Below are 23,095 nucleotides of genomic sequence, written 5' to 3'. Positions count from 1 at the left end.
ACCGTTCATGATATCTTTGAACTTAGGCACCTTAATTTCTGTCATGTTCATTAGATGGCATAGTGGATCTGAATAATATCCAGTGATTTTTCCACCCAGAGTGATTTAGCTGCCAAATGTAAATGCAAATGCAGGCAGAAGATACTGGGTGAGGAAATAGGAAAGGGCCTGATTTAGCACGACACTTCCCCTAACCAGTTCATCTCATTTCCAACAGCAAACTACAGAGCCAAATTATCCAGAAATCCTTCTAATTGCCATCAATAAGCATGGAGTGAGCCTCATTGATCCCAAAACCAAGGTAAGCAAGACTGAGGTCTTCACCAGGTGCTCCTGAGCCAACTCCCCAACCCCTTACAGGGTTAATCCCAAAGGCTGTGCTATTCCACCAGCCACATGGACCTTCCAGTAGAGCAGTCCTCCACGAGAATGGAGGATCCGCAGTCTTGCACTTCACTGCTGTTCCTGTGAGGCCATGGTATATTCTCATTTCAGCAGACATCCTTGGTCTGCTTGAAGGAAAGTTAAAGGTTGAGGCTCTCGTGTTGAGTGTGAGTCTTGTGTTCCCACCAGGATATTCTCATCACTCACCCCTTCACCAAGATCTCCAACTGGAGCAGTGGCAACACCTACTTCCATATAACTATCGGCAACCTGGTGAGGGGAAGCAAGCTGCTCTGCGAGACATCCCTGGTAAGGAGTGTTAAAGATTGATGGGCACAGTTAGAAAAAAAAAATCCTGACTTTGGCAGGCCAAAATAAACTGCTTCCCATAAGCCATGTCTCAGGGATTCTATGGACTGTAAGTGGTCTCATAGAAGACCCATCAATGTGTGTTTTTCTTTTTTTCTTTTTATATTTTTTCCCCTTGATTTCAGCACTGTCTGGTTGCTATCTCCAGAACAGCTTTTCCTAGGGATGATTTAGATATTAAGTATGGGGAGATGTTAAAAGTGTAATGCCTCACCTCCTATGCATCCATGGAGAGCTTTATGGCAGCACAGAGTTCATCCAAGACTTCCCTGCCACTGCCCCCAGGGCAGTAGCACTGGACAAGCCTGTAGTAAGCAAACAAGCAGCACTCACACCATGGCTCTGCCCAAGCAACTGGGGCTCTCATTAGGTCCATCTTCCAAGTTACAGGCAAGCCTGAGGTTCTTGGGGCATTGCCAACCCAGGAACATGGGACACTGCTCCATGTCACTGGAGTGAAAAACGTATCAAAGCAGATGTGGGCTCAGGGGGTGTCCTTTTACCAAGATCCTTTGCCCAGCTTGTACCTACTAACAGCCACAAGGAAAAAAAAAAAGAAAACAAAACACTTCTGCTTAGTCTATCTTAAACTCAAAGCATGTAGGATAAAAAGTCCTGTCCTGTTATTAATTTGGGGCGTTCACATTATTTTTGGCCATTTGAAAAATCCACTCCCCTTCCAAAGCTCCACACATCCTTAGCCTCAGCAGCCTCCTGGGAGAGACTTGCGCTGTAAATTATGTTTGATCCTTGTGTCAGGGCCATATCACTCAAGGAGAACTGTGGAAAAAGGAAGAAGGAAAAAGAAAATAAAAAAAAAAGAAAGGAAAAATATACCTGGAAACATACATATAAGTTAACGACTTGTAGCAAGTGTGTTCAAGAGGCATGAGCCAGAGACCAAGCTGTGCTATAAAGGCAGGTAACATCTTCTCTCTCCTCACCAGGGCTACAAGATGGATGATCTTTTGACCTCGTACATCAGCCAGATGCTAACAGCCATGAGCAAACAGAGGAGTGCAAAGGGTAGCAAGTGAACTGCAAGAAGCCACTGGCAGGTGGCCATGGGGCTAATTCGCCAGCTGAGGGCTGTGGGGTACCCATGCAGCTGGGGGAGAACCTTTGCCTCCCAGATGTGGAAGATGAGCCGAACGCCGTCAGGGAGTTCGCTGGACTCTGACCTCGAAGGCTCCAATCCCACCTCCCCTTCGAGCGAGGATGACTATCTCTGACCCCCCGTCCTCCTTCCCCACCCTGCACCCCGACTCCACCTTAAACCTCAAAGATTTCCAGGGGACACCACCGCTCTCAGGCAGTGACTGAGCAAAGAAACTCCGGCAGGACGTTTGCCTGAACCCAACAGCTGCCATCAAAAAGGCTCTGGGAAGAGGATTTGTGTGTGTGTGCGTGTGCGTGTGGCTTGGTTTGGTTTGTGTTTTTATTTTAAGTAAAGAGAGAGCTATCGAGATGCTAACGGCTTTTGGTGAGCTTATGGGCATTTCAGGTTTGAAGAGGAGTAGCAGAGCCCCAGTCCATGCTGGAAAGGTGTCTGATGAACACTGCGGGGCTTGTTTTTTGACATCACAGAAGAATACACCGTGTTCTTAAGGACAGGAAGAAAAAGCAGGCTGGGAGGAGCACATTTTAACCAGGAATCAGAACAAACAAACCACTGATCGAACAGGCTAGAGTACTGAAGTGCTGTCTGTGCAATGCTGGAAATATTTAAAGAACAAATTTTAAAGTTCTGTTTCTTCTTCTATTTATTTTTTAAAATATTAAAAAGAAAAAAAAATATCCCGCAATTTGCGCTGGTATCTGGACGATGACTCAGGGCTGAGGGCGACCTGCAGGACAATTCCTCGCCCTAGGATCCCCCTGGCACCGTGACAGCCAGTGACTGGGGCACATCTTCCCCAACCTAAGGGCTCAGCTGGAAGTGAAGCTCAGAAGATGTCATCTCCTTTTGCCCCCCTTGTGTCCAGACAAATTAACCCTGGGAGGATCTTTACTGCAAGCTTCAACGTGGACGTAGGGATTTCGAAGTTCCTGCTCTTGGAAGATTGTGGCCAAGCCCATGTGCAGAAAGGGCTCTGATCTAAACACGGACTTGGCCATCACAGCTGGAAAAAACTTAATGATTTTGTTGTGCTTTTGTGTGTGTTGCTGTATAAAAGGGCTCTCTGCCAGTCCCGGTTGGAGCCTGAAGCACTCTCAGAGAGCACAGGCCCATGATTTCAGAGGGTTTTTCTCCATCTTTGGTTGGCCCTGCCGATCTGCTGGCTGGTTGTCCCATTGTCCACCCAGCACCACGCAGTGTGGAGCAGCTCCTTTGGACCAGAGCTGGGACCTGCCGGCAGAGAGGAGGCTAAAGGCATGTCGCGTCTGGGGGGAGGTAGGGGAAGGAGCATGGGGTGCCTTTCCAAAATCCAGGCTTCAGAGGAGCACGTTCCTGGGCAGGTGGCATCAGGAGGGGTGAGAAGTGTCTGCTGAGAGCTGATGTTGGTGTCACTAACCAGTTAAGCTCAAGTAACCCTTGCTGGGCTTACTGGGCTCAGTCTCCCAGCGCTGTGGCACCAGGAGCACTACCTGCCAGGCCACCAGGAGCACGGCATCTGACGGGGATACAGCAGTGGCTTTGGACCTCGGTCTCTCCACCAAAGCAAACAAAATGCTGCTTGGAGACGTCCACCAGCCAGCCAGGGCTGCTAGGAGATCCCCCTTACCACCACGACGAGCCTCCAGCCACCCCTGCCGCCCACAACACGCTCAGTAGACGATGCAGCCTAGCAATGTTCTCCAGTGCTGGTCTGGGCCAGCTTTCCCCCACCGCCACCCTCGTCCCTTCGTTCACAGCTCTGTTGGCCTCCCGTGCACCCCACCATTTAGGGGGTGCTGGGACTCTTGTGTGCGTGTGCCTGTGTGTCATATGTATTAGCATCTGCTGGCCTCTTTGTATTCACACCGAGCAATGTAACACGAAAAAAAACGTATGTCCAAGTGAAATATTCTCATTAAAAGGCATAAAGTGGCTTGCGGGAGGCTGTCCTGCACTGTGCGGTCGTGGTGGTGGCTCCACGGGTGGGATCAGGGCCCCCAGGTCCTCAGCAGGGAGAGGACTTCTGGTGGAACGGGGCTCCTGGTGAGAATATCCGGCAAGGGGGAGCGAACCGTCAGTGGACACAAAAATTAAGAAAATTAAGAAGGGGGGTAGGGAGCTAACACCATCATTAGGATCCTTTCTGCACGCTTCATAGATCTGGAGCTGCTCTACACCAATCCTTTTGCCCTTTTCCAAGGGAAGCTACTGCTTTTTCGCACATCTAGCCTCCAAAATACCTCAAAATTGCAAGCTTAGAAAATTTGAGTGCTTTTCAGCACAGTTAACTTTGAAACCCTGTACTTCCCTTTCACCTTTTATTTGTGATGATATGTTTAATCAGCAAAAACACACCTCTGAATGATGATGATCTGAATGCCACGTTCTTCCCCTTTCCCAATCCCCTAGAATAAGAACAAAACAGGATTGGAGAGCCAAACTGTATTTAAAACATCACCTAAAATTTACAAAAGAAAAAAAAAAAAGTTTTTATTATCTGTTCAAGTAGAAATGTATGGCTTAAACCTGGAGATGTTCACATCTCCCTTGCAGAACAAGGCATGGAATTCCTTCCCTGTATGTGCCAGCAGCCACCGGGAGAAATGAAAATCGGAATAAATCCCAGGATGCAGAGCAGGTAACAAAGACCTTCCCAAGGGAAAAGCAAACAGGACCCCTCGTGGAACCAGTTCACACCCAGCTCGATGAAGAAGTGTTGTGCTCCTGGTTACTGTCCCGGTAGTCACATGGCCAAGGCACCAAGAAATCCTTTAGCATCTGTGGAAAATACTCCCTCACCCACAGCCAGGGTGAAGTCTGTCCCATTGGGGTTTACGGCAGGACTAGAGGAGGGGAAAGGAAAACCTAAGCTGTCCCTGCCTGTGTTATGGAGAGGCACAGACCCTGGTGAACCATCCAGCAGCACTTGACCGTCGTGGTGGGGCTGGGGAGCTCCTGGGGCTGGAGCAGACCTGAGAGGAGGAAGGGAGTGTGTGGACAGGAGACTGGAGAGATGTGGACAACCAAGGGCAAGGAGGACCAGAGGGTGCTCGGGTGTTTGCAGCGAAGATAAAAACAAAGCTGCACAAACAGAGGGCTTACACACTGCAGGAGGGCTTACAGGATGAGGTACAGTGGTCTCAGAGGGAAATGGTGGTTCCTACACGAATCCTGCCAGGGAGGTTTAATCCTTTCACCGTGGTGCACAGCTTCGTCATGGACGCAGCCCCATCTGTGCTCCTTTACACCCCAGGGATCCCTGCCAGGCATGGGACTGAGAGGAAAGCAACAGGAGAACAAGGTCAGTGCTCATCTCCATCGGGGTCGTGGTGGCAAATGGCTGCCCCTCGCCAGGCAGGCTGCTGTTTGCACCTCAGCAAGGGGCAGCAGGGCAGGCTTTGCTCTCCGATCCTCCGCGAGATGGCAGGTCTGCACCTCCTCCTTGCCCGCGTCAGGCCACGACAGCAGGCATGTTGCTGAGCTCTGCAACAGAAGACAAGCAGTGAGCTATTGACACACCTCCAGCTATTTTGCCAGCAGTCACAAGCAAACAGCTTGGCCAAAAAAAAATCCTGCAGCCCAGGTTGGGTCATTTTGTCTGCTCCTTTAGTCCAGAAATCTGGCGCATGGGGGTATCCCCAACAGACCCCACCTTGCCGTGGAGATCTGAGAGTGCTCAGTGCCCTTCTGTTCTTTTTTCACAGCATCCCAGAGTAAAGCAGGTCAGAGGGGACCTCTGGAGCTCTCTGGTCCAACCTCTGCTTGAAGCAGAGCTCAAGGTTGCTCATGGCTTTGATGAAAAGTGATGTTCATCACTGGGGAGGAACCACAGCACTGCACCCATGCTGAGATAACCCATCCATCCTTCACCACGACATGGGCGTGACAGAGGTGACCCCGAGCAGGATCCATCTCCTGCCCCCCCTCACCCCGCTCACCTGTCCTGAACTTGTTGTAGGTGCCGCTCTCCAGCATCGAGCCACCATCGTGGGCACAGCAGGAGAAACTCCGCTCTCGCCACCTGCCAGGGGCAAAGTGCTTGGATCAGGCCACTGCTTGCTGTGGTTCCCCCCGCAGCTCCCTGGAGCCCCGATCACCCTTTTTCTACTTTGTCGGGGCAGGACCTGGCCTGGCACCTGAGGGTTTGCTCAAGTTTTTAGTGAGAAGGGATCCTGATGCACAGCTGTGATGTCTAAGTGTCCACGTTTCACGTGTAAAACAGCATTTTGAAGGCGCCTTTTTGACTAATCCCTCTCCAGCCTTCCAAAGCAAAAGTATAGCTGTCTCTCCTTTTCCACACCAAAGCACTCCACATAACCACGCCATGCTTATAAGCAAGCCAGGCTGCTCACCCAGGATCTTCCTGATCTTTCCCCCTGCTGTGACCCGCAGCAGAGCTGTGCTCCCAGCACCCCTGCAGAAAACAGCCCCGAGCTGGCTGGTCTGGTCCCTCCACCCACCCACAGGCAGGTGAAGAGCTGAGCCCAGCACCTCCTGCTGTAGGAGCACAGCCTGGCTTCTGATCCAACCACGGCAGAGCTGAGCATCCAGCAGCCTGACCCCAGTTTCTCCGTTATTAAACATAGATAATGTCTTGGACAGCATAGAAAGAAAGAAAATAGTGTCTGTGACACTCAGATATTTCTGGGTATATTTCATATTTCAGATAGTTCGTCTGGGAGGATGGATTCCTCAGTGACTCTGATATATGCAGACAGAGACATGAGGTGCACAAATGTTAACAATGAGAGCTCTCCTCCTAAGTTACATCCAATGTCCAAATAATCTAAATAGTAAAAAATAGAAAAATCAGTTTGTTTTCCAGCTATGATAACTGGATTCTGCTGCTACTCTAAACACACCAAGTCTGCACTGAATCCTTCGGGTAGGTGATGTCTGAGTTCCCAAAAGGAAAGGGAAATATATAGCAAGCAGGAGCAGTGCAGAGGTTTTTGGAGACTTTAAGGCCTTTTTTTTTTTTTTTCTAATTCTTGAAGAGGAAGATGTCCTCTAGAGCAGTTTTAACCCTTCAGGTCACTGAAAGCATCCCTTCATTCCTCCAAGGGGGACAACAGATGAGGCTAGCACGGCCACTAGCAGCTCAGTAGTTACCAGTGCAGAGCGAAGATGAGTGAGATGAGGAGCACAGAGGCCAGGTCCGTCAGGATCCACATGATGTTGTACTGCTGCGGCGTCTGGAAGGGAACAACAGAGGACGTGTCCAACACCAAGGACCCCGAAATACGCAAGAAAGCTGCTCTAGCTCCTCCTTGCTTCTTGATCCTAGCAATTCAGCTCCCTGGTGTGCATGTGAAGTAATATCCTTACAGTGTTTAAGGTATTTGGTGGCATTTTAAAGAGGTCACCTGCCAGTGGGTGTTGGTGCAAAATCATCGGTCTCAATAAGGACAAGTCCGCTGGGTGGCCAAGGAGACTGGACCACATCACAGTAAATACAACAGGGACTTGTTTGGACAGGCAGGCCCTGTAGTTTCCTTTGCTTCCCTATGACATTAATATCAACAGATGGCATTTGGCTGCCCCTGGAAAAACTGTACTTAAGTGAAAACCAGAGAGGGGCTGGGTTGGCTCCTGCTTCAAGTCCAAGAGCATCTGAAGATTTGTCCTCACATCAGACCACTCCCGCCCTCAGAATGGACTGAAATGATGCGGTTTTCTGGGTGGGAGATGGAAGCACTGTAAAATCTACTTCAAGAGTGTGAAACCAGTCATTCAGAGTGGTAACCTGAATGCAGGGACTCTGGTGAGACCAGTGACCCAGGTGCTCCGTAGCCCTATAGGTTGTCAAAGGCACAGTAGAGGGCAGACAAGCAATGTGAAAAGTTCCTCACAGCAGTTTTTTTTTTTTTTTTTCCCTTTGGGCTTGTGACAACAGACCAAGTTGAGAAGGAATGTAGGCGTTCCTGGGATTTAGGAACTTTTGACAGCAATAAGGTTCTTTAGAAGCTTAGAGATTGAAATCCTCATGCGATATCCACATGTACCCTCAAAGGCCCCTTCCTTTAACCCTAGAGAAGTTTCAGTATGACTTATTTTCCCTCATGTCAGGCCTGAGTCTCCAAGTCCAGCCAACCAGGGTTCTTCTCCATGGACCAAAAAGAACCAGGAAATGAGGGTGATGATACCTGGTATGGCTCAGAGGAATGAGGTAAACCAGGTTCATGTTAAGTCCGTCTGCATGCAGAGGGACTTTATTCATGCACAAATCAGCCCATGGTCTCTAAAGGTAGCCATGAATATCTGCCCCCCATTTTGTACCCCGGGAACAAGGGAGGATCACTGCTTACCATGAGGAAGAGGGGCTGGCTGAGATTCTTCAGCGTGTGGACAGCATTAGTGGTCACAGAGTGTGCCCCCGAGCACCACGCCAGGGAGAAGAGCCACGGCTCGTTGATCACATAGAGGTTGGTGGTGATGTTTGCCTCAGCGTATTTCCTTTAAAAGACCAAGAGGCAATTGCCTTCATTAAGGAAAGCAAGGAGGTTAGTACTTCCTTTGGGCTGAATCAAGGAGAGCTGGCAATTCTGTATGGCAATTCTGTCCTAACTTGTTATAGGACGTAGGTCAGGAACAGAAAGGAAGCCCAACCAGCCAATAATCGGTTGATAATATCTAATTCCAACCCCTACATGGGCAGGGACACCTCCTGCTAGGTCAGGTTGTCCAGAGCCCCTTCCAACCGGCCTTGGGCACCGCCAGGGCTGGGGCACCCCCAGCTCCTCTGGGCAGCCTGGGCCAGGGCCTCAGCGCCCTCAGAGGGAAGAATTTCTTCCCAACGCCTCCCCGAAGCCTCCCCCCTGCCAGGCTCCAGCCGGTGCCCCTCGTCCTGTCCCCCCAGCCCTGACAAAGAGTCCCTCCCCAGCTTCCCTGCCCCCCCTGCAGGCCCTGGCAGGCCGCTGGCAGCTCTCCCCGGGGCCTTCTCTTCCCCAGGCCCAGCACCCCCAGCTCTCTCAGCCTGGCCCCACAGCAGAGCTGCTCCAGCCCCTGAGCATCCTCGCGGCCTCCTCCGGGCCCGCTCCAGCAGCTCCGTGTCCTTGTGCTGGGCCCAGAGCTGAACGCAGCGCTGCAGGGGGGGCCTCCCGAGAGCGGGGCCCAGGGGGACAATCCAGCTGGGGGCTGCCAGCTCATATTCAGTATTCCACCTAAAAATGCATTTGTCATCTCCCAATAGTGTGTTTAAAATAATCTTCAAGGTCATTATTCACATTTCTTATGTTTGCAGCAACAGCTGGCCATCTGTGATGTCCTTATAAGTTACTGAAATTTAATATGAAGTGATACCATTTCTCTGTATAACTCTAAGGGAATGTATCATCAGTATGAGTATTTGTAAATTTATCTATAGTCTGCCCAGGATTTACCCAGATTTACCCAGATGGATCTACCTAGCATTTTAAATGTTGGGAAAATTATCATTAAGAAAACATGGACATTATTATTATCCAAAGGGCTAAACGTTTTCTTATACTTGTTTTTAATTATTTTTCAATGCTTTTGAGCATGGGAAAGAACAAAAAATCCTGTTTACAAAAGGAGAGCTGGATAGGTAAGACATTTCATATGTGTTTTTAAAAATATCTGTTTATGTAAGACAACCATTTTGGAGAATCCTTCAATAAATGTGGAGCTTTCCATTGGAGAGATTACACTGTTAGTGTGTCCCAAGCAACAGAGTACTGGTAGCAACAGAGACAATAATGAAGTCTCCAAAATACCATCTACAAGAGTGTTGTGTTCTCTCACCACAGCATTATGCACTCACACCGATGTTTGTGGAGGCCATAGGAGGTTAAATAGTTGTTTGTTCATTCTCTATGGTTCATTATTAGCAATACTGAGGATGGCATGTGTAGAAACCTGGAGACACCTGCATCCTTCTAGTCAGAAAATCCTTAGATCCCAGTGAAGTAGATATGGACTTGGACAAGGAGGGGTGCTACCCTCCTTGCTACGTATGCTACCTCTTGGCCCTACACGGGGTATACAGTAGGAATGAAATAAAGTCCTTCAACTCCAAAATGTAACAGGGTTGGCCACAACCTAAAAGAGCTCTTGCCAAAAATGCTGTAGATCCTAGAGCTGGTCACCGGAGGGAGGCATTGCCACACACATGAAGCAAATATCCTCTAGACAACAGCACTTCGGGCTGAAACTGCAACCTACCGGATATCTTCACTGGACATTTCAGTGTAGGCCAGATTGAGTTTGACAATATTGTCCATCAATAGGTCTTCAACTGGGCCAGCCTACCAGATTGGGTCTAATCCCGGACTCATTGAGGATGACTTCCAGGGTTCTGTTGATCCACGAGTACCTGTAAGGATGTTTCTCTGGAGGGCGGTAGAGATCAAATATAACAAGTTTATTCTGACTGTCTGCAAGGCGCAAGAAATTACTTAGCTTGTAAATTGACTGATTCATTGCCTGGTTTTGATCTGCCCTTGACAGTGAGCCCATGCATGAAAAGGGTTTGTCCTAGAAACAAACAGATGTAAAAAGGAAGCCAGTCATATCTAGGAGCAAGCTGCATGCAAACATTTCATACCTCTGTAAGCGAAAAAGTTTGGCATCAACCCTCAGTAGGTGAGGATATTCTATTCTGCTTAGCTCTTCTACCTGAGAAACATGGATAATTAACCCAGATGACACTGCTTCTGGGACATAAATTGTGTAGCTAGCTCTGCTGTTCTTCTCTGTCCCATCACGTAAACCGTATTACACACAGCACCTTGCACAAGTACCTGTTTTCTTCTTTCTCCAGACCATCTGTTCTGCTGCTGCCATGATAAGGAGCTACAAGAACACCCACCAGCCAAACAAAATAGGTCTCCTAGGCCTAAAGGCCAAAAGGACAAAGCAAGGAGACCCCCAACTGAATGACTTCTACCAACTAAGTGTGGGCTCAACCAAAAGTTTCTCTCCTAACTTTCATACTAATAAGCTGTAGCCAGCCAGTGTCTCTTCTACAACATCACAGTCATTTATGGTGCTTGCCTTAAGGAACCATGCTCCAGCATTCAACTCCTTCAGGGTATCCCAGGAGAACAAGGCTGCATTTTGAGCAGTGTCGTTGGGATAGACCTCCCTGATGTTGGTTGTCCTCCTCAGGCTGCTGTCATGCATGAGGAAAGGAACTCCGTCGTAGCTGTTGGAGAGCAAGAATTCAGGTCACCTGGAGTGGAGATCATTCATGGCACAAGCAGAGTCAAACCAGGTGAGAACAACGTGTGGGCCACCATGAATGCAGCAGTACAGCCTCCCTTAGAGCAGAGGGTAGGGTAGGAAAGAAGGCTGACACTCAAAATACCAAACTGTTTCAAGCTTAAATATTTCTGGGTGACCTTGGTGAAGCTGTACCTCACTGTGACTCATTTTTCTCAGGGGCAAAGTGGAGATGGTGGCATTTATGCCTGCCAGCCCCTAAAAGAAAATGGGTAGTAACTTGTGGCCAAAGGCTCTTTTTGCTGACACCAAAGTGCTTCTACAGGTTTCAGAGGACTGAAGTTTAAATGGATAGAAAGGCAAAATTCTCTTTTATAGAAAGGTCTTTATTAATAGAACACCTAAGTATTAGTATTTTAGTTACTTAGTGCCTGGAAACTGCTCATCCTGCCCAGTAGGTTAGAAGGTCATGGCAAGGAGTCCCATACACAAAGGTAATTAAAGGTCTAATAATTATATCAATGATGGCACAGGTCTAAATACAATTTTCTGGTGGTTTCTAGGCCTGATAAGACCTTCAGTGAGGCCTGGAAGTCAGACTACAGTAGGAACTTGTCTCTGTATGTTGCAAAAGTATTTAAAATATACTGTAGAAATAATGACTGTTAGATAAGAGCTTATTGAGAAGAGCCATGTCCCACAGCCCTTAGCATCATGCAGCAGCTGAGGGACCCTGTCCCAGCCGTTGGCAGAACCAAATTGCCCAAAATTACATGGCTCCAAAGGCAACTCTTAGAAGAAGTATCTGCTTTGGGAAGTGTGATGTTTTTCCCTTACCTAATGGTGACATCTGTTTCAAGACCATCCCCACCATGTTCAATTGTCTTCTGAAATGACATCTCAGTGTTTTCTGGTGCCAGCTGGGGAAAAAAAATGGGCCATGAGCAGACTGGCTTTAGACACACTCTGGAGGACTCTGTAAATACTTTCTGTCTCCTTGTAACGCCTGTTTTGTATTAAAGGACCACCATTATCTTGTTAAAGTCTCCCGTTTGCTTTCTTCCACCTTAGCCACCAAACCCACCATGTCCCTCAGGGTTCCCTGTTAGCAAACCCACAGAGCGATCATTTGGCACACAGTTCCAAACGGAAATGTCTCCCTTTCCACCCTCCATTGATTTCTTGGGGGGAAAAAATGATGATGATGAAGGCAACAGCACACAGGATGAGGAAATGATGTAAAATAGCTTCTCCAAACCTACCATCGGTGCTCCGCGGTGTCCAATGAGGGCTGGCTTTGGTCCAAGTGTCCCCTCCTCTCTGATGCAAGGAGAGTACATCCCCAGAGGTATCAAGAAAAGAAAGAGAAGGATAGCCAGGTATGGACCAACAATTACCACCTGAACAACTGCAAAAATTTGAAGGAGGAATGCTAGAGTTAATCCATTTGGTAGCACAGCGTTTGCCTTGCAGCTTGACTTTTAATACAGCCCTCCAGCTAAGTAACTGTTGGGCTTTGTCCCATCCCATTTTCCATCCCTTCTTCCCCTAATTTTCACCGTCTGTCCAAACAATACAGTCCAGGACAAAGAAGGATTTGGGCTGTTTAGGCTAGGATTGCAAGTTTTGTGCTGCAATTGCATCTCACTATGCCTTCCAGCAAGACACAGCCTTCATTTCTTTTTCATTGGAGATGATGCAATGCAATTTCCCCCACCTGTAGAGGAATGATCCTCAACAGAAGGATGCTTTTTTTTTTTTTTTCTTACTCAAATAAGAGCAGGCAACATTTTAAAGTTTCATTCCCCTCCAGGTGAATGCTTCCCTGGTTCCTTCAGACTGCTGTCAGTGGCTTTCTGTATGTGACATGCAGTCTCCTACTGACACTGACTGCATGGGTACTGCATCTCAGAAACCTGCCAAGTCATTACCTATGGTCTCTGGAGTCTGTTGACATATTACTCAAGAGTCCCAGTGGGCAACCTTCACCTCAGAGAATGAAACAGTTCCTCTGAGAAGCACCTGTGCACCAAAATTCCTTATTTAGGTGGGTACCACCACCCCTCTGCACACTGTATTAGTGGCTCTGAAAGAACTTGGGGTTACACCAAGTCAATGTATGGAGTTGAGTGACCATTAGGCACAGTGGGTTGTAAAGTCTTGGGTCCCAACATGTTCCTCCCTACCCCCAGCTGCAGTTAAATGTAGAGAAATTCCTAGGTAGGAAACAAAATGCTCCCACCAGCACATTCTGTCTGAAGTCAATGGTTTCTGTTACAACTCAACATCTGCAGATGGGTGTCATGTAGACAACACTGGATATATGGAGAAACTGGGTCAGAGAAAAAGAGCCAGAGCCAGGCTCTTCTGCAGTTGTTCTTGACTCCTTGCCCTTACACTTCCTGGAGCTCTCAAAGGGATAACACCAGGAAAGGAAAGCAAAATTCCTTAACAACCAATCTGAAAGCTCTTTTCCCCATCCTATCTGGCTTCTCCTAAGATCCTCTAGTATGGACTGACTTTCTGAGACAGTGAAACTGAGCATAGCAATTTCGGACACTGGTTGCTCTCTCCTGCAAAATTCTGACCAAATTTTCACGCATGATCTAGAACTTGGGGACTTTTGCTAATCTCCTTATCTTTAGGGCTTGTCACTACCTTGGTATACACCAAAACTTTGCAAGGTAGCATGCAAATCACTAACAAGTATGGACAGGCCCGAGACAGTGCATAGGCTAAGCCCCAGCCCTGCTAATTTCTCTGGAATACTCAAAAACTAAAATTCAACTCTAGCTGGAATGTGGATGTGGGAGGAAACGGCTCCTGCACGCTTGATTTTCCACACTGATATGTGTCTTTTGTCATACAGGGAGCAGGAAGCAGAGCTACTGTACCTTTCTTATCTGCTCTGATGGCATACAGAGCCATGGGCCAGGAGAGGAGGACCATGATAGTTATTGCCCCTATGTGGAGATAGGGGGCTGTGATCTGGAAAGGAGAAAAAAGGATTTTATTCAAAGGATGAAGTGTGGATACAGACAGAAACAAGCCCCAACACAGCTGCAGCCTCCCACATAGATGGGCTCCTGCTGTGGACATCAGCAGTTTATCTTCTCTCCCACACCCAGGTTGGATCCACAAAACACCTCCTGAGTCAGGGCAGAGAGATGTGCCTGGCTGGTTCCCCGCACTGAGGAGTGCTCCTCACTTCAGTATAAAGCTCTCCTTTCCTCTCAACCAGCCAAAAGGGACAAGTCTGTCCTTGTCCAGGATGGTTTGGCAAACAATCACCTTTACTACTACGTCATAACCTGTGAACATCTTCCAGAGAGCACCAGTTTTAATCCAATCTAATCCAGTCCAATCTTATCCATGTAACAGTCATCTCCACTGCAACTAAATCATCAATCTAATGTCAACAAACCGGAATTTCCTCAGCCTTTCCTACCGCTTGGCCAACTCTCTAAAATGTAAGGGTTGAAGAAAAGCAGAAGTCATTGAGAGATGTCATTGTGTGTGAGAACGTCTGCCCTGGATACCTGATCCCAACTTCTTTTGACCAGAAGCAGGATGCAGTTGCATAAACAAAGGTGCCACCTGAGATGTCCAGGATATTTGAGATAGTTATGCAGGGCTAGTGGACAGAACACAGGATCTGCTAAAGACTGGTGTCCTTTGGGAACAGCAGCTGAAGCATCTCAAAGGGCATGAACACCCAAAATAAACCACACCTGTGGGAAACCCAAAAGATTTTGTGTCTCCTTCTCCCCATCCTCCTCCCCTAGAGTCTGAAAAGGGGAGGAGAAGCTGACACTTTCTCTTTACCTTTGCCAGTGCATTAGCCCTGATTCCCTTCCTCAGGGAATGAAGTTCTTCTGGGTCGCAGGAGACTGAAATTGGGCTAATGCTAAAAGCTGCTGAGCTGGCATGAGCTGAGTAGGGAGTGAGTTCTCACTCCAGTAACCCCACCAGCCAAACGGATCTGATTTACCTGCCCTCAGCACCTGCTAATTAACAGTGCACTTAAAACAAGTTTGCCAAAAAAAAGGGAAAAAAAGATACGACTTCCCCAAAGGAGACATGTTATATCAAACAAATAGCTTGATACCAAACCTCAGGTCTTGGCTTCCTTCCTTCCTACGGGAAATGTTAAGTCTTAATAAAAGTCTATGCAAAACTGCACAGACTGCCAGGAAAACCCATGTGAAAAACATTTACCATATGGAATATTTTCCACTGATTGCCACACAACACTTCAAGAAACCAGTTGCTTTTTTCAAAGAACCTCCTTTCAAACAAACCTCTTACCTGGAATGAGAGGCGGACTGTTTTCCACTGATCTCCCCAGAGTACAGATAATATGAAGAGGGCTGTGATAGAGAAGCCCAGGACAAGAAAAGTCCCAATCTGGGGAGATACAAAGGACATTAATAAGCTTTGGTATTTCTGCATAGGGTGTGCAATCTATTTGCCTAACAGGCTTCTTTAATCAGCTTGGACTCAATACATTCGGGATGCACAAGCTTGGCTGTGCCACTTCATAGACAAAGAGATCTAATGGGACTAAAACCAGACCCACAGTGCTATAAATTGGATTTTCTGTATGGCAAAACTGATTTTACAAGTTAAGTACCTAACCTGAGTCAGCCCTCAAGGCTCCCTCTCTAGTCACGGGAGAAAGAGAGGAATTTACAGAGGTGATCCATTTCCACTTGCTTTATGATAAGGGATGCCTCTCTCTGTCTGTTGATGCAGATGGAGCCTAGATGAACAACTATCGTTAAATTCTGTAGTTGGCTGAACTCAGAAACACCAAGTTAAACCCAAAAGAGACATCAGCACAGCTTCCTTATGCTGAGTTGCTTTGGAAGAGGCTTCAGCAACTGCAAACTTTTCTGTAGTTCAGAAATAAGAATTTAATCTTTAACTAAAAGAAAAGTGAAGGGGTAGCTCATTCTGTGCTGTGGCTTCTTGCCCAGGTTGGTACCAAGCAGTTATGATGGCAGGCTCTTCCTGGAACCTTATTTGTCTGCTGAGAACTAAACACAAGTAGAAACTGGAACCAAGGCCCTAACTAGTCTTCAGGGAGATCCTACAGATCAGCATCCTAATAATCAGTCCCTAATCTCTTCCACATAGGGACGCAGTGTTGGTATTTTCCACAAATTGCTCTACAGCTTTCTGGATCTTCTGGAAGCCCATTTTTGATAGTAAAATTGATCGTTTCCACTGTGTAAATGGAGAAACAGAGGATGGAGTATTCTGACATTCAACTATTCCCCTTCACAGCAAGATTTGCAATCTTATTATGCTTTCCCCTAAGCTTCATGGCTTATTTTTTAAAAGCCTCACCTGGCTTTCAAGAAGTTCTTAAGAAAGGTGGTTTCTAAAGCATCATTTTGCAGCAACAGCTCCCTGAGGAGTTGTTTCTATGCCTTCCAAACTCCACGTGGCTTTTCCAAAACCACCCCAAGACCAAAAGACACGGGGCACCAGGATGCCTTGGAAAAGCCAGGTTTCTGTTCTGCAGAGGAAGCAGCCACCGTTTTTAAAGCTGTTGGGTCCTGCTACAGGGACTTACGCTGTGCTCCTCATGGAAACTTTGCCTTTGTCTACATGCAACCACATGTAGGCATGTCAAATGCAGACATCCTCACCTCAGTGAGTCACCACGGGCTCCTTTTAGAGCCAGTGGGGAAAAAAGGTACTTTAGGTGTGATTCATCTCATCTCAATTTAAGTGTCTATGACCAGCTGGATGATTTGCATCCTCGGAGGGTTCATTTCCCTCATCTGACTGCACAGGGAGCTTGGGGTGATTAGCTCACTTGGAGATATCATTAGTACGGATATTTAAAGCCTCCTAAGATTAACCTCCTCCCTCTCTCCTATGATCTAAGCTGTTTTGCATGCAGGGAAACACCACAAGCTGATGGTTTAAAGCATGGTTAGGGTTACCAGAAAACCCTCTCCCCACCTTGTGACTCCAGTGCAGGTACAGCTGCTGACCTTCTGCAAGCAAACACATCGCTAGGACCTGGGAAAGCAAGAAGAGATTATTTGCATCCTGGTACAAAATGACAAAATGAGGCATTTCTGGAATTATTTTTGCATAGGGAAGTCACTTTACTCTAGACCTTTGTGCACAATGGCAAGGCAGGACAGGTGGATGGAGAGAAGCGGTTATTGCTACAGTAAATATGTTCCTGAAATGGCCAAGCACTCACCAAAACTGCCTTGTAGGGTCAAAACCTTCTCATGGGTGACAGATAGTTGAGCATTTTGGGGTACACACTTTGTGACTGCACTCTGATATATAGAATATGGCCTGGGCCAGCAGCCATGACATGAAAAATAGAGCAGCAACCTTACTTTTTTTCTATGTATTTGTTGTCACTAAAGGCACATCATCCATGGGGGACAGCTCAGGGAATAAAAGTCTCAAAAAAAACCCAAAAACACAAAACAAACAAACAAACAGAAAAACAGAGCAGAGAGCAAAGGAAAGCACACAGTGACAGTAATTGCAAGAAATGCAAGAAATGCACATCTCAGAACGTGGAAAACTGCCTTGGAGATTCAAAACCTCTGGTTTGTATTAGGTTAATTTTTAATCCCCAGCTGTGGCCCTATGGCTGGTGTGTTCCTTTCCCTGCTGGCAGGTTGGAGCCCTTGGGGATCAGGGTCCCTTAAGGACAGCAAAAACCCCAGCCAGGGCAGGGGACAACCTGAGATGCCCTGAACACCAAGTAAAGGATGAGGAAAACCAGTCCGTGGCTCTTCTGGAGACTAGCTTCAGGTTGTCACAGACAACTGATGAACCTGGTGACGAGTTTCACCAGCCCAGGTGCCTTGTGATGAGTTTCACCAGCCCAGACGCCTTGCTGCTGTGCAAACACGTGGGTCTATGCTCAGGTGCATGGAGCAAGCTTCCCAACAAGTGTAAGGGACGGTCTGGGAACCAGTATCACCAGATATGAGGGTTTAGAGAAAAAACATCTGTTAGCAGTCCTCAGTGCTCCACTGAGATGATAATTTATGATCCAGGTCCTTGCAGACTGTAACACAGTGGGACTGTGTGAAAGCAGGACAAAGAGATTTAGGGCAATAATGTGTTGGGAAGGGGAGCTGTTCTCCTGAAACCCAACTATAAAGGAATGTAAGGTGATTCTGACCCAGCTACAAATACCCTCTCTTTCCAGGATGATGCTGATTTGAGGCAAGATAAGCTCAACAGAGAATACAGATCAGCCTTTAAGGGCTACTTGACATGTCAGCCTCCTTTAATTGAATCCTACACCCAGGACATGATGAGTAACCGCGGGAGCAGTTCACGGAGAACTGAATTACTGCTGAAGATCTTAAACCAGGCACATTTAAATAAGCCATTTTAGAAAAATGAAGGGAAAAGACACTTTCAAAATCTCCCCTTTTCTTCAAGCAATGTTACAAAGACTTGGTCCATGCCTAAGGTGCATCCAAACGCCTACTTCAGAGGCCGTGCTCAACTAGACTCTCCCCTGCTACTCCTGTGTAACTTTCCTACAAAAGATGCAGCATATTTGGGGATGCCATTGGAGGAAAAGCTCATTTTTATGGATAGAGGTAACGGCTCATTACCAGCTTACAAGAAGAATAATCACCAAGTTTCATCCTCGGATGGTGAAGGAGGAACTCTTGCAGTTGCTCCACTGGTCACTGGAGGAGAACACGTCTTGATGGACCGGTGAGATGATGTGATGTGGACAAGATCTGTCCTCTGTGTGCTCTGGCTCCTCAAAAGCTGCCTCAGGACCTGTCTGATCTGCTCTTCCATGGAGAGCAGCTGTGTTTAGCAGTGTCTCACACGGTTCCACCTACAGCAAGACTTCTTCAGGCCAAAGGACAACCACCACCAGCAGGTCTGGCTCCTCCAAACTGCTCCTACACATACCCTGGGATTCACTGCAATGGGGGCTTGACAGCACAAGCCAGGTTTCTACATTCACTTTCTGGCAAAAAAAAAAATGCAGGCTTTCAGAGCTTCCATGATACCCCAGTCTCTCAGGGATGAAGGCTTGAGGTCACTCTTTGGGCTTCAGTGCCAATGTACAATTTTGAGTCCTCTTCTTAGCGTATGAATGCAGAGGCCCCAGCACATCTGAACCCCTTTACATTATACAGTCAGGAGTTACCTCCCCAAAACCCCTTGGAATGAATGTGTTTAACTGCAGAGAGGCAAATATCATCTTCTGTGTTTGAAAGACTGAACAAGAAAGTATTTTTCTTCTCCCCTGAGCCTGAACTGTCCTACAACAAGACCCCGCAGCTTAACCTTTTAGCTCTAATGGGGATGAGAAGATTGCCTTGGGAGTGATAACAATTAAATTAATTGAAACTGATTGTCTGAAGAAAATTACACTGATGCATGCAGGCGGAGAGAGCCTTTGCACAGACAGCAAGTGCTTTGTTGTGCAGCACTTTGTTCAGCCACTGGTGGCTGCTGGGCAGAAGAGTGTTTGCTTCAGTGGTTCACAATAAGGACGTGGAAGGAGGCCTCCAGGCCCCAGTTGGGTGGAGGAAGAGACTACGATGCTCACAAACAAAACCACGCCAAGCACTGCTTGCTGTAAAAACTCTGCTCCAGCAAGGGCATCAGCGTGCTCAGCTTTCTGACACACGGGACTAGTGATGCAAAACATCACAAGGAAGCATTGCCTGGGTGAAGATCTCTGGTCCTTCCTGCAACACGTGGAATCCTCCCTCCTCCACATCCCCATCCCATGTCCCTGCAGGTCAGGATGTCTGTCCCAGGTGATTGAAATTGGCTGATTCAGCCAAAAACTGTTGAGAAATAACAGGCAGGCAGCACAGCCAGCCTCTTAGGAAACAAGGCAAAAGCAAGTTTTCACACGGAGCCAACATGGTCACAGCCCACCATGGTTCAAAAAGGGTTTCTACGTGTGCCTAAGACCTGGTGAAGAACAGACCATGGTTTAACCTAAGTCTAGCTATGATGCGTGATACCAACAGTCTTGTAGGGAAGTCACACATCACAGGAACCACCAGTGGCTCAATGCAGAAGGTATTTCTGCTGTGTTACGCCCCCTGAACATCACTTGGGTAGGAGGGAGAAGTGCTCAGGGAAGTGCCAGCTGGCTGTGGTTGCTCAAGAGTGCTGAACCTCTGGAGATGAATGTTTTTGGTGGGATAGCAGTAGGCTGATGCACCCCAAGGTGGGAGGTCCCTGACTTGCTGTAGCCATGCCCGGCTTCTTTTGCCTCTGTGGAAAGCCACTGCACATTTTGAGATAGCAGGAGCACAAACAGCCTTGTGCCTCCCAGAACTTAACATCAGTGCATGCAGGAGTCTTGCCAAATTAGACATGATGGACATAGCGATGCAAGCAAGCAGGGCAAGTGCCCTTAGAAATACCCAGTGACTTTAGGTGGGTTACTTAACAGCTTCATGAAGATGAGGAGCAAATGGATCCTGACCGCACATGCATCTTTGGCAAAGCTCAGAGTTGCCCAAAGTAACATTGCAACCACCAAACTACCCACACTGATCCATTAACACCAGGAAAGCTAGGTAGACCTAGCTAAATAACAGACATTAAGCTCTACAGCCACCAGCACGCCTCAAAATCCTTGTAATTAAATATTGTTATTTGACCTACTTAGAGATAAGTTATTCCACAGCTTTTATAATGCTATTGATTGCTTGTAGCATGGCCAAGCAGCTGTCCTATTTCTCACTTTGTTATTTTATTGCTAGCACTGAAATAAAATCACTATTTATTTGTACTTCAGCAGGGACAAAGGACCTTGGAAATCTGTTGTGTTGGGCACTGCGTGAGCAAGGCTAAGAGAGGTTCCCTGCCACGGGCAATTTACAGGCTGGCTATATGATGAGACGTCAATGAACGGGTAGGAGCAGCAGGAACTGATGATAAAAGCCAGTTGCCTTGGTCACAGAGGTGAGTCAAAGCCACAGCGTCAGCCCCAGCACCTGGCATCTCAAAACGCAAGCTGGAGCAGGAATGAGACTGAAAGTGGGGAAAATTTAATGCAGTTTGGAAAAGTGAAGACCTCAGGAACATAAACCTCTTTGGGCATAAACTTAAGGAGTGTTTTGTGACCACATCTGCGGTCTCCAACTGGAGACAAACCCTCCAGCAAGGCAGAGAGAATCAAGGCAGCTTTAGTGATAATGTTTCCCTTCTTCTCGTGAGTTTTACAGTTCAGGGTTAGAGGAATAACTCTACTTTGACAACACATCACCACTACAAGACTCAGATCTCCATACTTCCCTGCTGTCAAATAACAAAACTCAGCTTCCGCATAACCAATACTGGCACAGCTTCGCTTGTGTTGATGGAGAAATGGGTCAAATTCACCAAAGGGAAATCACTGAGGGAAATCACAGAACCTACATCTAGCTCAGAGACACCTGTGTTGAAAATGCTCATCCGCAGGTGGGAGAAAGTACCACAAATGCTCATTGTGTTCCCAGTCCTCCCCAGGTAGCTACTGTCAAGTGTCAGGGCTAGGCTGAACTTTGGTCTGATACATTAAACCATCCCTGTATTTATTTTCTAGGCCCGTAACTCACTCCTTAACAGGAGCCTTACTTACCAACAGCAGCGCGATGTACATGAACAGGATTGCGGCCACTACCAGGAGAACAAGAGACCAGAGGAACCAGAAGCCCAGGTTCCCATAGTTATACCTAAAAAGCAATAAAACCTTATAATAGCATTTGTGGCACATTAGCACAGGGGCTGCAGGGAAAATATATTTGAAGGAGAAAACGCCAGAAAGCTGGAGGAGCTACAGAGGCGTATCCCAAGGAGAGAGAGGGAAGCTTTCCTTTTTATCCAAAGGCTCAATAACATTATTACACCTGAATAACATTATTACACATTATTATATATTATTATATATTACATATATTTTTATATATTATATATAATATAATATAATTATTATTATATATTTGTATTATATATAATATATAATATTATATGTATATATAATATTATATATATTATATTATTATAACAATGAATAACATTATTACACCTCCCCTTCTCATGGTATTTGAGCTATCTGGATGGCATCTAATTTTAGGGGCCAGATTTACATAACTGCTACCTACACAGTGCAGAAGGAAAGGATTTGCATAAAACCACACTGGTTATTTCTCTGTCTCCAGACTGGGAACATGCAATTCTCTTTGCTCCGAGATAGCTGCTGCAATACCTCTGATGCCAGCCACTATGCTTCTTCAGAGGGAACAGGAAAAAAGAAAAGAAGACTAAGGGAAGGAAAGAGCCATTTAGTCCCTTTCATTCACCATTTTTGCAACAGCGGTTGTTATCTTTCTCACAAATCCACACTTAAACCTGTACACCGTAGCCAAGCAAAGGGCAGAGCCTCAGCACCTCTGGAGACCCTGGGAGTTCATTTTGGGTGCCAGAACCAAGATGTGAAGGGACCAAAGCTTTGGCTCGTGACTGAAGTGCCCGGCCTACCTGGGGTGTCTCATTAAAACCCGAGTGGGAAAGGAGGAAAACGTGGCACTTACCAGTCAAAGTTGTTGTAGTCATTTTTCGCTTCACCCCACATGTACAGGAAGACGAGAGAAAAGCAGAAAGCTCCAACGAGCAACGGGAAAAACACGCATTCCCGCTAGAGAGGGAGAAGAAGGACAATCGGTCAGAGCCTCGTTCACTCCGAAAAAAGCAGAGCAAACAGCAGTCACTGCTTGCTTCTAGGCTGTCCGTGAAACACGTGGCTTGATGCTGGACCTTCTGAAGCCGACCTTGTCCTACGAGGAGAGGCTGCGAGAGCTGGGGCTGCTGGGCCTGGAGCAGAGGAGGCTCCGGGGGCTGCCAGCCATGGCCACCAGCACTGCCGGGAGGTGCCGAGAGGCCGGAGCCAGGCTCTGCTCAGGGGTGCCCGGGGCCAGGCCCAGAGGCCCCGGGCCCAGCCTGGAGCCCAGGAGGTGCCCTCTGCCCCTCAGGAAGCACTGCTGGGCTGGGCGGGTGCCGGAGCCCTGGCACAGGCTGCCCAGAGAG

At 47.3% G+C, this 23,095-nt stretch overlaps 2 protein-coding genes across 5 annotated transcripts in view; one reads left to right on the top strand and one right to left on the bottom strand.

Annotated features, from left to right (window-relative positions):
• The window catches only part of MYO7A (myosin VIIA), a 95,210-nt gene extending 91,426 nt beyond the window's left edge, over positions 1-3,784 (top strand). For all 4 annotated transcript variants that reach the window (XM_080576362.1, XM_080576365.1, XM_080576363.1 and 1 more), the window contains 3 exons: positions 218-301; positions 574-693; positions 1,701-3,784. In XM_080576362.1, the coding sequence (XP_080432488.1) occupies positions 218-301; positions 574-693; positions 1,701-1,790 (294 nt within the window). In that variant the 3' untranslated portion in view covers positions 1,791-3,784. The remainder of the gene's footprint in view (positions 1-217; positions 302-573; positions 694-1,700) is intronic.
• A 495-nt stretch (positions 3,785-4,279) lies between these two features.
• The window catches only part of GDPD4 (glycerophosphodiester phosphodiesterase domain containing 4), a 33,715-nt gene continuing 14,899 nt past the window's right edge, over positions 4,280-23,095 (bottom strand). The window contains 14 exon segments of the mRNA XM_080576366.1: positions 4,280-5,335; positions 5,791-5,873; positions 6,965-7,047; positions 8,161-8,308; positions 10,037-10,114; positions 10,116-10,348; positions 10,868-11,018; positions 11,873-11,955; positions 12,298-12,443; positions 13,930-14,023; positions 15,344-15,442; positions 17,012-17,071; positions 21,651-21,744; positions 22,603-22,706. Coding sequence (XP_080432492.1) covers positions 5,304-5,335; positions 5,791-5,873; positions 6,965-7,047; positions 8,161-8,308; positions 10,037-10,114; positions 10,116-10,348; positions 10,868-11,018; positions 11,873-11,955; positions 12,298-12,443; positions 13,930-14,023; positions 15,344-15,442; positions 17,012-17,071; positions 21,651-21,744; positions 22,603-22,706 — 1,488 coding nt within the window. The 3' untranslated portion in view covers positions 4,280-5,303.

This window comes from Anser brachyrhynchus (assembly GCF_964034855.1).
Source record: "Anser brachyrhynchus genome assembly, chromosome: 1".
Classification (NCBI taxonomy): domain Eukaryota; kingdom Metazoa; phylum Chordata; class Aves; order Anseriformes; family Anatidae; genus Anser; species Anser brachyrhynchus.
Note: the sequence above shows the minus strand (reverse complement) of the source record. Positions and strands in the feature narration are given on the sequence as shown.